Source organism: Sturnus vulgaris, chromosome 8, assembly GCF_052056855.1.
Source record: "Sturnus vulgaris isolate bStuVul1 chromosome 8, bStuVul1.hap1, whole genome shotgun sequence".
NCBI classification, from domain to species: Eukaryota; Metazoa; Chordata; class Aves; order Passeriformes; family Sturnidae; genus Sturnus; species Sturnus vulgaris.
In genome coordinates this window covers 1,721,831-1,737,839 of record NC_142250.1, presented here as the reverse complement: position 1 = coordinate 1,737,839, position 16,009 = coordinate 1,721,831, and the positions used below count along the sequence as shown (strand labels likewise).

Sequence of the window (16,009 nt, the reverse complement as noted above, 5' to 3'; positions counted from 1 at the left end):
CCCCCGCCCCGCCCCTCCCGGCGCCCTCAGGGAGCGCAGCGCCCCTCACACACAGACAAGGCGGGTTTAGTGAGAATACAGCTGGTTTAATAATTCAAATAGCAGCTTAGGATGTTTTCCCCCCGCTCGTTATACATGTTTGCACAATCTGAGGCTGGTTAAGTTACAATCAAGTTTTTGAAAATCATCGTTCCCAGGTTTACGACATGCAAGTGACCATGAAAATATTTGGCTTTTTTTTTTTTTTAACTTTATTCTTTTAAGTTTCTGAACAGGCACTTACATGAGGGAGTTGGATTTGCTCTCAGCCGAAGATATCCGCGTTAGGAGTATCCTAGCATAAAGTACACAGAGTCTTTGCTTTATCAAAGTGCCGCAGTAATAAAAGAGTTCTTACAGAAATGTAATTCGATTATTTACTTACTCATAAAGTAAGGTTACCAATGACACTTGCAGCGGAGTTGAGAAGCCCTGGTTTAAAGGCCAGGCCAACTCCAAGTGCAAGCTGCCCTCCTCACAGCAGGCTTCGATTTGTGCCCAAGCCACAGGCCTGACAACAGACCCACGCTCTGTGGTGAACAGATGAACACTAACTCCTCTAAGCTACTTCTTCAAACACTAAATGCCTACGAGATGATGATAAAGACGAACAATCTGCTGTGCCAGACAAGCTACTAAGTTTTAAGGCTTGCCTGGCTTCAAATACCTTTGCAGAAGACAACAAAAAGCTTGTTTGCCCTCTGGAAGGCGCCGAATGTTCCTTTGAGGACATTTTGCCTCTCCTCTCAGGACAGTTACAGAGACTGACTGTGAAGACAGTGGAATCATGAAGCCAGGAGGAAACACAGTTTCACATATTTGCAAAATAACCAATGTTACCAGCATCTACTTCCTCAATAAGATAACTATGTTCAAATACTTTACCCCCTCACCACCCGAAGGTGAACTCATGGCATCCCTACAGTCACTAATTACTGGGTAACAAGCCCCCAAAAGTTAGGAGCCACTCATGTGAAAGGCTTGGAGAAGTTTGATAGAGAGGGCAAAGAACACTTCCCAATATTCTTTGTTACTGACAGATGCAAAGCCTCTTAGAACCGCTGGTGAGGTGTCTGAAGGCTCCAATCACAGTGCATGTACATGCAGCTTCAGTTAAACCCTGTCTAAAGTAGTCATTAGGAGATTTTAGGACAAATGCACCATAAACCTTGATTTTTAGTGTGATTTAGTCAATTGTGTCTTAATGCAGTTTCAAAACAAAACAAAGCAAATAAGCAACATTGGAAACAAACATGCAATAAACAACATGAGAGACGGGAAATGCTTTAGTCTACACTGTAGAGGTGAGCAGCAAAAAAATCAAATATACCAGCCTACCATGCATGGAAATAACTAGATTTAAGCTTTTGCATACCCAAGTGCATATAACATTATCAAATAAAAGTAAATGTGCAGTATAAAATAGTAGCTTAAGAAAGTTCCAGTGTTTGAGAAAGCACTTTATTTTAAATGTATATACATACTTGAATGTTTAACTGAAGAACGCTTTAGTAGTATGGTAAACGCAGCACTGCAAGATGAAGGAAGACAGTTGTAATGGGAACTCTGGCCTTCTTTCCCCACAGGCTGCTGCCATCTTTAACCTGCTGAAGCACTGCAAAGTTTTTCACCTTACACCAGTTCACATTTCGGGTTGCTCAGCAGATGCTTGTGACTCTGGAGATTCAAATCGCTGGTGGAAGTTTGTCCGTTGTTTCCTCAGCTTCTCAGGAGCTTTTCTCCATAAAATTATTTCCTATTTGAGGAAGAAATAGGAAACTCTTGAAACCAACAATTACCATTAAGGCAGCAGCATCAACTATCTTAAGTTCCTGACAAACTAAAACTTTTGGGAAAATAAAAAAAGGTAACACACACAACCAAACACAAGAGCCCACCAAAAAAATGCATCCACACTCCTTATCAGTGCAGTTCATATAAAAGTAACAGAGAGACACCACCATTAAGTTTACATATTTAGATACTGCTTGAATACTTGCAATCTTGAGCAGTCACCCCTTCCTTAACTATCCTACCCTCAATTTTAACAGCATTAAAGAGCTCAAGAAATTTTACTTCCTCCTTTTCTCAAAATCCAAAGCCTACCATAGCCACTGTATGCTCCAGCTATCTCTTGTTTTCCATATTTAATTATACTGTCTTGTCTATTTTGCAGTAGGAAGATTCTGACCTAATCCACGCAGCTCTCAGTGACCCTTTTGGCTACACCTTTCCTCAGCATCACCTCATTTTATCTCACAATTTCAGTCAAATGCCTTAGTCCTCTTTAAGACTTTGCAGTTTTGAACCAAGGCTAATGCAGGAGAGGAGATTTCTCAGGCAAGTCTAGGAGTTTAAGGAATCAAATAAATGCACCAGTAGCTCATTTTACCCACCCAGTGTTTTGTCTGGATACTCCCAATGCAAATTCTATGGCACTGAGCACCCTGTCCTGGCTGGAATAGCATCCAGCACCCCCCTTGGCTCCTCTTCTGCAAGCAAACAGCACCTACAGAGCTGTCAGCACACCTACCAGCAGAAATGCTTGTGCCACACATGAAGCACAGGTGGCTTCTCACCTGCTGAAGGTTCAAAGCAGCATGTAAAACAGCCCAGATAATTCTGCAACACGACTGCTATAGGCCATACCTGCTGTTTGAAGTATCGTCTGTCCTCTTCATCCACAAGCACCAGATTTAAGAAGTACCTCACTGAAAATTTTTTATTCACATCCCTCATTGTTGGAGTTGGGTCATAGCCTGCTAAGAACAATCTTATAGGAATCGATTCACCTGCAAAAAATAGAAAGCTTCAATTAATTCCTTACAACCGGAATAATTAATACAGTTTCAGAAGACATGCAAAATAAAAACAATTTCCCAAGCACTTTCTGTGCCTGTTCCTTGGTTTAAAAAAAAACCCAAAAAAACATGCACAAGACAAAAAAATACCCACCAAAAAACCAGGAACATAACACTGAGCACAGAAGCAAGTATGAAATGAAAAGTGAGAACCCTCTCTCAGTGCAAGCATGGGAGCCAGGAAAGCCAGATCAGTATTTTCAACTCTCTAGAGCTGGTCTACAACCATGGAGTCAGCTTTGATGAACGAATCAGTCATAGAATTTCCAATGATAAATAAGGGTAAAAGTTACTAGGATCCCAAGGAAATGCCATAAGTCCATAAAAATGTCTTCTCCATATAGAAAATGCATCAGTAACCTAAGGAGAAGTGTGGTTTCTCCAGTTAAAAAAAAATTGTGTAAGTTCTCTCTCCTGCCCCAGATCTTTTAAATAGGATTTTAACATTAAATGTTCACTCATTAAAACAATCACAGTTATTTACCTTTAACTGGTGCACCATCCATTATTTCATACTTTGCAATGGTTTCAGTCTCTGTTGTGGTACTGGGTCCTGGTGAAACAAGTTTCAACTGTGAGAACACATGCTTCAGCTTTAAACATCTACAAAGTTTTATTGCAAGAACTTCCACTCTGCAGCATATAAATTAACACAGCACTGCATTTTTTTGTTTTGTATGTAAGCCAGACATGGCTAAAGCAAGCAAAACCCTCTCCCATGGCAGGACATCTCTTTCTCACTCTCCCCCACCACACTGACACAGAAGAGGCAGGCACCAGAGCTCCAAAGGAGCCCTGGATATGCAAGCTTTAAATAAGGGACAAGCAAGAGGGTCTGGAATCTTGGAACTGCTCTGCTTGGTGAGCAGTGTTAGCAACTGATACTGCGAGGCCGTGCTCAGACTAGAAACCTGCAGGGTTATCAGCCAGCTCAAAATAAAGTATCAGCCAGAAATAAAGTAGAACTTTCTGCCCTTCCTCTACTGGAAGCTTTCTCATTCTCCATACAAGAAGCTCCCAAGAATCCCAGCTACTGGGGAATGAAGTGTCACGAGGCACAGCCTCTTCCAGCCTTGTTCCAGTGATTTGCAATAATCAAACTGTTTCTGCTTCAAAGCCACTTGATATTTTTCCATCATATCAATTTTACAGGATGACAGAAAATGACACATTTCTAGAACATGACTGATTCATGCTAATGTTTAGCAAACCCCCTCAACCAGTTAATCCCTGTAGAGGCAAGGGGTCTTCAGGATGCATTTTACACCTCTTCCCTTGTTCATTACCTATTAAGACTGATTAGGCTGCTGTATATTTATGCCCAAGTTCCATTTACAATAGTTCACATTTGTGAAGAGTCACAACCCCAGAACAATTAAGCAGACTGACAGTGTTGACTACAAAGTATTATTGCCAAAATGCAAAATGGTAGTCAAACACCAGTGAGAAAGAAGCTGGTGGAGCACTGGTTTAGCCAGAGCTGTGACTACTGACTTCACCCTCCAGGTCTGCACAACACAAGTTGCCATTTCATTTGGACTCTGTTCCTCTTACCAATTCCAGTAATCTCCTTTTTGATCAGCTGCAACTCCATATGCTGAATTTTTATTCTCACTAAGAGGAAATAAATTTTTCCAACAATCACATCCTTTAAGTGATACCTTTAAAAGAACAAAATGGGGAATTTTGTTAAAGAATAAACACAAGTTTTATACCTTCTTGAACACGAGTCACACAGGCAGTTACTTTATCTGCCTGGAAACTATTTGGAACTTACTTCCCCACTGAACTAAGCACCTCAGCCAGACCACAGCAACTACAATATTTCCATCATTCCATCAGATTCAGTCAAGGAAGTGCTATTAGTCATACTGAAAAGGTGTAAATGCAAAATTTAAGTCTTAAATATTTGCTAGTGACCTTCCTGTTAGTACTGAAGATAGAAGAGCCAACTGTATCTCAAAAAGACCTTTGTGAAATTAGTATTTTACATTTTAAGTCTCCAGAAGGTGAAGTTGGCCACCATATATTGCATACTGTACCCTTTTATGCCAATTATTTACTTGAATGCATTTTGCTCTGACACTTACTTTGACTTATTGTATTCAAACTCTATATGGAGACAGTCTTCAATGCCTACTTCCATCTTGATGGAGTTGTTCACATCTGGGTATGTAGCGAGCTGGTGAACAATCAGATCATATTCCTTCACCAAGTCTGACAGCCGTCTCACGATTGTCACTTTTAGAAAATACCTAAGAAGAAAGTCACTGAATTAGCCAGAATAATTCAGATTTACTAAGAGCCCTCGTGTTCTGAAGTACAGATATTCTTTGAAAGACCAGTGTACAATCTCACAAAACTAAGTAGAAAAGAGTAAGACACCAAAACACAAGACAAAACACTCACATGTGGGAGTGTTTTCTTCAGTTGTGGGTATGTTTTTTTTTTTTTAAAGGAGAGACATGGATTGTCTTCACTAGATTGGACTGAAGGAATTTTATTTATACAAACAGCACTGAGCAATTCCAAATTAAGTAGAAGAGACCACATTGTGTTATAATCTCCACAACTCCAACCAAGGCACACTAGCTACTGGCTTTCACATGTTCTATGTAATAACTAAAAGGAGGAAGAGGGGGCAGCATAATTGCTAAATTATGAATTTTCTGCAGGGGAGGAGAGGAACAAAAAAAAGGTTTAACAGTTACAAACCTCAGTCTGACGTTGGCACCAATGTAGGATTCATATGGCTTTTCAACCTGCATGAATTCAAAGTCATAGTTTCTGCTTTGGGTCAGTTCTCCAGGTAAGGCCAGTTCTTTCACTAAGTTTACAAATTCATGGGTATTGCTTTTGTCATTGAAGAGTTCTAAAGTTAGAAAGTTAAAGGAAAGTAAGATTCAGTGTTTATTTTTAGCAAACGAAATTGTCTCTAATTTGGCAGGAGCAGGTGGGAGAGTATAACAGAAGCAATTAACTTAAAATGCACATATTTGACCAAATGTTTTATTCAGGTTTTCGAATTACCTTCAGTTCTAAGCAACCTACAGTTAGCATCCCTAAAGAACTAACTGGAATGAAGAGAACACACTGAGAGCTCCACTAGCATGGCATTGTTTTTTAATGACAGTTTAGCTAGCTTTAATAAGTACTTCTTGCTTTGCATGCTCTGTAATTAGCATTGCCTGGTTTTGGCTTCCAGCATTTATTGCTGCAGGGACAGAACATTAGCAATGTCAGGACTGCCTTATTTAGGACAGTGATCCTAAACTGGTCTGCAGATTAACAACATCTAGCAAATAATTTATTATTACTACTAGTCTACAGTCAAATGGCTTATTAGGACCCCTGCTCTAAGTCAGTCATTTGGAAACAAAGGCAATTTTACAGCCACAGCATCTCCTGACCCCAGAACACGCCAATTATTCATTCTTGGATCTGTATCATGCAATTCTCACCACAAATTACCCTAAAAATCAAAACCCAAACACTTCAGTATCTAAAAATAAGCTCCTCTACCATTCAAAACTGAACATCAGCATTGGTGTTACACAGCCTGAAGTTTTTCAGAGAAGAAGAAATGAACATAAAAGACCAAGTCCACAGTTTATCACTGCCAATATGGTAGAAACTGACACTAACTAGTAACTCCTATTTTCTAATATAACCACAAATTATCTAAAAATGTGCTTAGTTTGCTGGGACAAGCATTTATCCAATCCATAGTTTATCTAATGCTGCATATTAAATACTTTTAGTGCCAGTCAGTCAGAAAAGCTAAAGGGATGGTTTAAAATACATCTTTGATATGATGGAGTTTGTCTGCAACTCCATATTAGTTAGTTCATGCAGAGAGATCACATTACTGCAATGCTTTCTGCATTTCTATACTAAAACCTGGAAGTATGCAAGAAAATATGGGCAAGTACAAAGAGCAGTAGTTTAAACCACTTCTGCATAATTCTGTGGACTTCTAAGTGTAGCATAACAAAGTCCCAGAAATGCAGGAATTTCATGAAAAACTACATCAAATTAAATTCATCTAGAGAATAAAATGTGTAAGTCAAGAGCAGATGAAAAAAAAATCTGTACAGCTATTAGAAGACAACAGACTAAATGAAGCTGATGTACCTGAGCTCTTTTTTTCCTCTGTCTGTATGCCTCACTCCCATCACAGTGCTGCTTTATTCTCAAAGTTTAATTTTACAGCCTCACTGATCAAAACCTCAAAGCATAAAGCAGCAGGTGCCAGGTTTCAGTCACATCTGCTACACAACACTTCAGACACAGACTACTGGAGCATAGTGACTGATGAGAAACAGGGAATTTGTGAAATTCCATTTAAAATCAATTGTAGGAGGTTGAAACTTGAGGAATTACTTCCAAGGGGACAATAATGCAAAGAGCTATCTGAGAGGGAAGGAGTTTTAGCATCAGCCTAAGGGTGCAGAGAGATTACCTGGGCTGGTAAGAAGTTAGATATAATAAAGATCCCTCTAAGTTCTAAGCAGACTTTGGTAGTTGTAAGAAATTTACATTTCTAAAAGGTTTTGTAAAACCAACTGCCACAGAACTTTTTAAAGTATTTTGCTATAGACTGCCTCTTAATTTCTTTTCTCTGCCTCTTCTCTTTCAGAGAAGACCACAAGTTTAGTTTTTCCTAAACCTCTAGTGGTTATTAATGGAACTTTTAGCTAGTCTGAGACAGGCTGAATACTCACCAATCCAGTTCTCCCTCTCATGTAAATATCTTTCTCCCAAGGACTTTCTGAGCAGCACAAATTAGTACATCATTTGTTTTAAGTAAGGAAAACACAACTTTCCTCTGGCCCTTATCCACTGATCAGAACAGGTTGCATTCTTTGAGCTGAACTGCTGATAATCACAAGTGCCAAGTTCCATAAACCACAAGCACCTAAAAGCCCCTTTATAGCTTAAACTCACCAATTTGTCCTACAAATTCAATTCTAATTCCTTGGTGCTCTAGTCTCTTCCCATGTTTAAGGGAGACGTTCACCTACCAAGGTAAAAAAAAAAACAAAACAAAACAAACACAAGTTAATTTTTTCCAACAATTTCACTCTAACATGATCTCAGTAAAAAGGAAAACACAATAGCACATGCCTAGGAAAAGCAAGATCTCTTCTCAACAGCCTTACCTGAGCTTGAAGGCAGCCAAACCAAACACTGATTTTGAAATTAAGCATTTCCAGGCACCACAAAAACATTCAAGAAAAATCTAATCCTTACGAGATTGAATTTTACAACTAAAATTGAAACTTTCAAGTCCCAAAATTAAGTATCCAAGCCAGAGCATAAGCAGTCAGTCATGATGCTTCAGAGCATCTTCTGACAGTCACATCTGGAAGTTCAAAAACGAACTGCCATGAGACTGATTCCTTTCAGGCCAAGTGAGCTTCAGTCCCTTCTCTGGCAAACAGCTAAACACTGGTGCTGGCCAAGTCAATGAAGAATAACAGAAGAAGACTTTAATTTGTGACTCTGATTCTCAAAAACAGACAAGAAAGGATTCCACAAGGTTACTTTGTATTGAAATATGTAAATATTAAGCATATAAAATGCTTTCTTAAGGCAGTAACGACCAGAGAAATTCCTGTACTTCAAAATCCAGTACACTGTCACTACTATCTGAGTAGGAAGTAAACCACTGGAACAATCCATCTTTGTGGTGAAAAGAAGGACAGGGTAGAGAGAAGCTGTCCAAAACATTTCTGGTCTCCCAGACCCCCTCATGCCACTGTGCTTGTGTTAGCCAAAACTCATCAGGCACCTCTCAGGCATCGCCAATACAAGGAAGCAGTGCTCCAGCCAGTGATCACAAGCTTCTCCCTCAGATTCCTGGCTTGGAGGCTCATCTTGTGGCCCTTCACAACATCCCTGGAAGGATCTTTCTAAAGAAGCAGGATCTTTGGAGGGAAAGGTATCGCCAGAGCAGGAAGATGCCCAGTCAGTCAAGATCAAAGCAGGCATTCAGAAGTCAAATCTCAGAACCCAACAATACCCAACTCAAGTGTTACGAAGGAAAAGTGAATAATAACAGAAATAATCAGAGACTGAGAAGAGCTACAGTGAAATAGAATGATGGCAAGGAGTTCCTAGGTGCAACAGTGAACACAGAGAAATCCCTCTGGCAATCTCAATGTCTTTTTTTCCAGTAAGAAAAACTCTTATTGACTCAGCAGTCAGCTGAACTTCATATGTTGCTCCTCTGTTGCAATCCAGAAACCACTTCAGGGCATGGAACACAAGGCTTATCTTCAGGGTATGCAAATTTCTGATTGAGCCAGCCAAAAATTACTGTTACCTGTACTGGATTGTGGACTTTGGAGTTCAAAGGGAAGGAATCGGTTTTCTCATCAGAAGCAACGGTGGGATTGCACATCATTGCACAAAAAGCTTATTCATAAATATGAGATGACCAGAAATAAATGAACAGTTACTATTCAAAAATGTTGAGTTCCATCAGCTGCCTGAATGACTGTGGTTAAAAAACCATACATAGCAAACCAGTTTCCTCTTTGAATAACACCATGAGCTGAAAATTCATCTCTTATAGCAGTTTTTCATTTACCTTCAAACATGCAATTGCACGCCAGAATCAGAACAGTAATTAACAGCCGCTTTTAATTAAAAATTTACCTTTCCTGAAACAGATTCTCCATCGTAGAAGAGAAAATGCTTTTCTACTTTACCATCTTCTGTTTTGATTTCTGCTGGTTTTCGTGTTTCAGCATCATTAAGTACAACATCAATCTCACAAACAGGAACGAAAAGGTTTCCTAGAAAACTCTGGAATAACAAGAATGGGATAAATTACTACACAGTGGACACTCCATTTCAAATGTGGTGCTTACTTGCAGCTGTACACTATACACTGGGGAAACAGCATTTGTGTTCCACGAAGTTACAAAGCCATTATGTATCAGAGACCCAAGAAACAGTGATGACAAAGGACAGCTGCTCATCTAGCAAATAACTGAAATCAGGTCAGTAACAAGCAGTGACAGCTCTTACAAAATATCATGTTCATAAAAAGCACACAACGCAATTATCATAATTTAAAAAAAAAACCCAAACAAAGGCAAAGTAGAATGGAAAGAAACAATAACAGGGGATATGATGCAAAGCCCAAAGCATCCTTCTGGCTGGGGAAGGGGAAGAGGGATTTTGTTTGCTGCCTCTGCCTACACACCCCAGTTGTCTTAGCAGACAACACCAGCAGCTTTGAGGGTGCAGTTCTTCACACAGCCCACCTCACTGCACAAGGCTGCCACCAGAGTGGCTGTCACAAATTTACCTGAATGTTTGTCCTCACCTTTCCTCAGCATTCTCTATGCTCGAACTTTTGACCGGCACCAAACACGAGAACCCGAGAGATCATCCTTTGATCTCACACAAACACTTCTTACAAGGAGCTGCAAAACATGTTAGTGGCTCCATGGGAAACCCGACAAGATTAGTACAAAAGCCAACATTTTCCTCCAAAGATTTAGGCGCTAATCTGCTTTGATGTACTAAAGCAGACGACACTTCATTAATTCAGTGTGATTTTTGTGGTTTTTGGAGAAATTAAACCATGTTCTCCATGAGAAGATCTGCTTCAACCAGATTAATTTGGTATATATGAAGCTGCCCTGGTTTTGGCTGAAGTTAACTTCTTCTAGTTACTTTCTTCTCAGTAGCTGTTTTTTGGAGTCAGTCAGAGAATAGCATTGATAACACACTGATGTATTAGTTGTTGCTAAGTCGGGTTCATTCTAAGCCAAGGACGTTTTTGTGCTTCGTGCTGTGCCAGTCAGGAGATACACCAAAGAGCTGGGAGGGAGCATGGCCAGGACAGGTGAGCCAAACTAGCCAAAAGGATATTCCAAACCTTAGAATGTCCTGCCTCGTGGATAAACTGGGGGAGTTACCCAGAAGGGGCTGACATCAGTCAGCAGGTGGTGAGCAACTATATTGTGCATCCCTTATTTATGTTTCTTCTTATTGTTGTTAGTATTAACTATTATATTTTACTTTGCTTCAATTATTAAACCGTTATCTCAACCTGCAAGTTTTACTTTTGCTTCTCCTCCCAATCCCAGCAGGGTTTGCCACTTCACCAACTTAACATTAAAAAAAAAAAAGGAGTAAGAACTCTTTCCAAGACATTCCGGGGTCCTGAAGTTTGAAATGCAGCATAAAAGACAAAGAGCCTAGGGGAAGATTTGATCTGAATGCTACTGCTTAGCAGTAGGAGCACCGAGTGACTTCGTGCTCACCCCTCCCAGAGAAGAGAGGACACGGAGCAAGTGGAGCTATAGAACAGTGATTTACACAAGAATAAACTGGCACTGTGCTCAGCAATCAGCCCCCCTTCAATCCACAAAGGTGTACATGACTCCAACTGAAACCCTGCTATATGCACTACACATTCTGAGGGGAAAGCAGCAGCAGATGACCAACAAGGCCGTCAGATAGAAGACCAAAATGTCTTCCAAGTCTCTGCCAAGTGCAGATGTGTATGGAGTGCTGAAAAAAATATTTTTGCACATTAGAATCATTAGTGATTCTTGGCTTCTGAGGAAAGACAAGGAAAAAATTCCGAAATTGTAGACTTTTTTAAACACAAGATACTTTTGAGCATGGCCACACTTTTTTCCTTGAAACTGTACTTCCAGATAAGTTTTATACTCCCTTCTAACTAAACAAGGAAGCACATTACCTTTAAGCAAACTATACAGGATGCTCTCACAGTACCCTCTGAATTACAAGCTGACCATTTAAATGGTGAACCAGACCAAACACTGGTAACACTTCTCAGGAGACTGCATGTAAATATGTCAACTGCACTCCCCGCAGATTAGCTGTGATCTCCTCCAGAGAGAACAAGACACATGAAATAAAGAAGTCAACAGCTGGCATCTCCTCCAGCTGCTATTGAAGATACTGCTGCGGGGAAACGATGCAGAACAAGAAGTATTTTAGATAGCTATCACAGGGCTTATTATGTTACCGTTTAAGAGAATGCAGAGACAGAGAACTGGGGTTTCCAGAAACTGGCCAAATGCCAGCCTATGCTCTTGGTTTCGTGCAAAACACAGACGCTGGAGATTCTGCTACATCAGGACCAAAACCAAGCTGCGATCAGCCCTGAAGTGTAAGAGCTGCACTGAGGGAGTTATGGGAATGCCAGCGGCTGGCAGAGGGTACAGAAATCCCAGCTTCACACGGAGCCCTGAGCAGCTCCTGCACGCCCAACAGAGACACGTGTTAAGGAACCCCCAACACCCCAGAACCACGAAGCCATCGATCCAGAATGACTCTTTTTTTTTTTTTTTTTAACCGCTTCACCATAGCACTTCGCCCAGCCTGCCCGGGCACAAGGCGGCCGCCGTTTCCTGGAGGGTGTGCTCCTCTGGGATCGCACCCTCAGCTGCCAGCGCTGCCTCACGGCACTGCCGGAAGATCCAGCGACAAGCCCGGGTCCGTCCGTGCGCTCTCCGTGCGGGGCACGCCGAACCCGAGCTCCACCACCAAACCCCGCCCTACCGAGGTCATGCGGGCGCTTTTAATCCGCAAATAAAATTAATAACCCTCTAAATCCTTGCGTTTGGAAGGAAGGAGGGGAAGAGGAGGCACCGCCCTGCCCAGGCCGCCGCCGCCGCCGCCTCAGGCGATGGCGGATCGGCGCTGCCCTCCCCCCCCGCCCCGCACTCGCCATGGTACGCGCCCCCTCCGCGCCCCCTTCATAGCCACCACCACGCCGCCCCCCCCCCGCCCCGCACTCACCATGGTACGCGCCCCCTCCGCGGCCCGACACCGGCCCCGCGCGCACCAGCACCAGCCGCCCCCGGCCGCGCGCCCCTGATCATGTGACCCTACGGGGGCCCCCCAGACCACGCCCACCCTGCGCCGGGACCACGCCCCCGCCGCACGTGACCGCCCCCCTCCAGCTCCCTGCCCGCCGCGGGAGGGCGCCGCCTGGCGGCCGGGAGGCGGCAGCGCTGCGAGGGTCCCCTCAAGAAATAAGCGCCGTAATAAATTTGGGCAGGATTTCGCGCTCTTTTTCGGGATGCGCGATTGGCTGGCTGCGGAAAAAGTGCAGGCGGCTCCCAGCGCACAAAGGGTTAGAGTTTATCCCCTCAGAGCACGATGACTTTCCCACAGAGCTGGCTGCGCACCCATCACTGTTGTCCCCCCATTGGGACGGCTGCTGAACGCACACACATAAAAAGGCAGTCCAGAACGACCAACAACGCTTTTAGTAAGTGAAAGCAGTAAAGATCTTAAGGCAAAGTTTTTATTGATGCTGGTTTAAAACCGCTTCATGGCTGTCGGGTCAGGCTCTGGGGAAGAGGCGAGGGAGCAGTGCATGAGGACGGCGTCTCCAGGCCTACAGGAGCAAATCCTCCTCTGACAGCTTTTCCTTCAGCCCGGTGCCTCGCAGGCTCTCCAGGAAGACAGGCAGCTTCACCTCAGAGAAGCTGTCACTGTCACCAAGCCCCGAGCCAGAGGCTGGCTCTGCTTCCACCACGGTATTGGACCCAGAGCCGGAATCCTCATCCGAGAGAGGGAATATGTCGCCCAGCTCCTGGTATCTCTTCATCCTGGAATGCAGAGTGGCAATTTTCTCTCTTAGATGAACACATCAAAGCCTCAACTCTACCGTGGGCGAGCCACGCTGTGACAGGACTGTCAGGGCCGGAATAACACATTTTGGGGTGCTAATGACAAGCTTGTGGCAAATGAACTTACAAGGACGGGTCTGCCATGGGAGGAAGGATCCTGTTGGCCCCACCGGTGGGCATGTAAAACCAGGGCCCCTTCTCCTCGATGCAGTTAGCAGACCAGGCATCAGGCCGGCACCTCACCCTCTTGTACCTCGCCCTCTGCATCGGAGCACCTGATGGAATCAGCCACACATTGTCCACGAGGACCAGCACATTATTCACCAGGTCCTGTGAACTTTATGAGCACCTAATAAGGTTTAAAGGAGCGGATCAAAGCAATTTGTGTGGCCTTGATTGCGCAACCTCTGGAAAAGTAAAGTAATCTGAAGACTTTTTTTTAAATGGCTGCTGACATCCTAAGCGAGATTTTGGTCATCGGAGACATCAGGCACATCTCGCACACGACACCAGGAAGTCCATGAAAAATCCCAGGGAATCCCCTCACACACAGCACCAGGAAGTCCATGGGAAACCACTGCAGTCATGGCGAGGCTCATCCCCATCTCACAGTATGGCACGACCATGGGGGAGCTCAGCCTCCTGCAGCTCTCCTTGAAGGTGGAGGTATGTGAAAATAATGTGAAAACCTCTGGAGACATGGCACCCAGCAGAGGGCTGGCTCCTGTGCTCTCCTTCCTCTGTCGGCTCCAGCTCTGCCCCTTCAAGTTCAAAGGGTTGAGTGTTGGTGGGGAGATGGTTTGGGTTTTATGGAGGCTCTGGGAGCACGAGCCAGAAGAGACACAGTTCAGGTGTCTCCTAGACACGACGAGGTTTTGTAAACCCAGGTTTTCAGCTCTGGTGCTCCCCAGGTGCCTGACTGGGGCTGTCACTGAAAATGTGGGTCTTCAGAAAATACCAAAACGACAAAATAAGGATCTTATCTAATAAAGATAAGAGCAGTGACATTTCATCCTTCCTCTTCGTCTCATGTAATTAATTTGTTCAGAAACCTCCTGGTGCATTCTCAACCTGTTGGCATTTTATCTATTTTTTTCCTTCAGTTTCTTGGGAATATCTTTCTGTAATTACACTTCTCTATTGCCCTATATATTTCCATAATGTACTGGATGACTTTCAGCTACCTCCTACACTCTTCTGTAAAAGAAAAAAGATCTCACGGGTGTAATTTCCTGCTGCTTCTGCAGTATATTCCTTTTTCATACTTATTTTCCTCTGCTCGCCTATTATTAAGAAGACGTTTAATAACAGTGGCAACAAAATAAACAGCTGCAGCTGAAAAATTTGCAAATAAGCAACATAGAACAAGCAGGCCATCATCCCTCAAAGATCAGCCTCAGAGTGGCAATGCATAATGAGAGCCTATCACTATCACAGCTTGGGTTTGTGGACAAATTACACTCTACATGCTTGAAGAGCAGTTTTTCTCTCACAAGAAACAAACCCACAGGGTACGGCATCATGAATCAATATTTCCCTTTTGTCATTTTACCGGCGTGTGTTGCAATATTTTACAGAATCAACCGTTTAGTTTCCTCATACTTACAACTAGTTTCCTTTCCTGCTCACCCCCAGAAAGCAGACCATAGGAGTTATGACATGTGAACTGTTACATACTATGTCTGTAACAGCGTAACTGAGTAACAGCAGTGACCAGACCACTATGAGAGGGACATTTAGAAAAATATATATTGAGATATGTAGACTGAAAACATATACACATGCCACAACGTATTTTATGAAGCCTTTTCTCAAAAATTGAAATGCTCCAATTGCAAAAAGCACATTTTCTTGCCATTCCCCCTCCAGAAAAGGAAACATTAGCAAAACAGAGTTTCTGAGAAGATCTCAGTCCACCCAAAAAAGGCCAGTTTGTAAAATTCAGAGGCTGCTTACTTGGCCTCCACTGCCTAGCCCAGAAAGAGGATTACTGAGAGAACAGTTTTACCTTGTGCTGTGTATCCCACAAAGAGGATTAAACAAATAGCCAGGAAAATCCTCCCGTTACATCTGATAAGGAGCTGCATTTTGGCTGGCATCCCTCTGCTCACAACCGGCCTTCACCACAGCTTCACTCTTCAGAAATAAGACGGGGCGAGGAGATCGACTTTTAGAAAAAGTTTCCAAAACCTCAAACCCAACCCATAACCTGCGTCACCACTTCCTGATTGACGGGAGTGAGACATGAGCAGAAAAGCCCAGCACTGTGCCCTTCCTGCCTTCATCAATCCAAATTAAAAGCTCCTCTGCCTTCATCTCCTGCTTTGCCCCGGGTGGAAAGCAAAGCCAGGACCCACCAGCTGGAGTGAAGGTGGTGCTGCGGGCAGCTTGTGGTCAAGGCATGAATCCCATCCAGCCTCTGCCAATGCAGGGAGGCCTCCAGAGTGAAAAAGCAGAGCTTCATGTTCCCTGATT

General features: G+C 43.1%; 2 protein-coding genes across 2 annotated transcripts; both read right to left on the bottom strand.

The window, feature by feature from the left end:
- Nucleotides 1–65: 65 nt before the first annotated feature.
- Nucleotides 66–13,091, bottom strand: VPS26A (VPS26 retromer complex component A). The gene is made up of 10 exons (XM_088168627.1): nucleotides 13,088–13,091; nucleotides 12,696–12,994; nucleotides 9,564–9,713; nucleotides 7,848–7,920; nucleotides 5,616–5,772; nucleotides 4,991–5,155; nucleotides 4,455–4,561; nucleotides 3,385–3,453; nucleotides 2,689–2,831; nucleotides 66–1,795 (listed from the first exon to the last, which is right to left on the bottom strand). Exons 1-10 carry the CDS (start codon nucleotides 13,089–13,091, stop codon nucleotides 1,682–1,684), a joined length of 1,281 nt encoding a protein of 426 aa, XP_088024753.1. The 3' UTR covers nucleotides 66–1,681.
- A 101-nt stretch (nucleotides 13,092–13,192) lies between these two features.
- Nucleotides 13,193–15,738, bottom strand: SRGN (serglycin). The gene is made up of 3 exons (XM_014883309.2): nucleotides 15,543–15,738; nucleotides 13,662–13,809; nucleotides 13,193–13,513 (listed from the first exon to the last, which is right to left on the bottom strand). The coding sequence occupies exons 1-3, from the start codon at nucleotides 15,631–15,633 to the stop codon at nucleotides 13,300–13,302; spliced, it is 453 nt and encodes a 150-aa protein (XP_014738795.2). The 5' UTR covers nucleotides 15,634–15,738; the 3' UTR covers nucleotides 13,193–13,299.
- Nucleotides 15,739–16,009: the final 271 nt, after the last annotated feature.

What these genes read in the sequence shown, in the direction of transcription:
- VPS26A (XM_088168627.1), bottom strand. An exon ending in CGGAGGGGGCGCGTACCATG is followed by an intron (nt 9,714 to 12,695) that starts GTGAGTGCGGGG and finishes TTGTTATTCCAG; the next exon opens with AGTTTTCTAGGAAACCTTTT. An exon ending in TTTGAATACAATAAGTCAAA is followed by an intron (nt 4,562 to 4,990) that starts GTAAGTGTCAGA and finishes GTTCTTTTAAAG; the next exon opens with GTATCACTTAAAGGATGTGA.
- SRGN (XM_014883309.2), bottom strand. Translation starts at nt 15,633, where the DNA reads ATGCCAGCCAAAATGCAGCTCCTTATCAGATGTAACGGGAGGATTTTC. An exon ending in TGTGGGATACACAGCACAAG is followed by an intron (nt 13,810 to 15,542) that starts GTAAAACTGTTC and finishes TGATTCCATCAG; the next exon opens with GTGCTCCGATGCAGAGGGCG. An exon ending in CCCATGGCAGACCCGTCCTT is followed by an intron (nt 13,514 to 13,661) that starts GTAAGTTCATTT and finishes TCTGCATTCCAG; the next exon opens with GATGAAGAGATACCAGGAGC.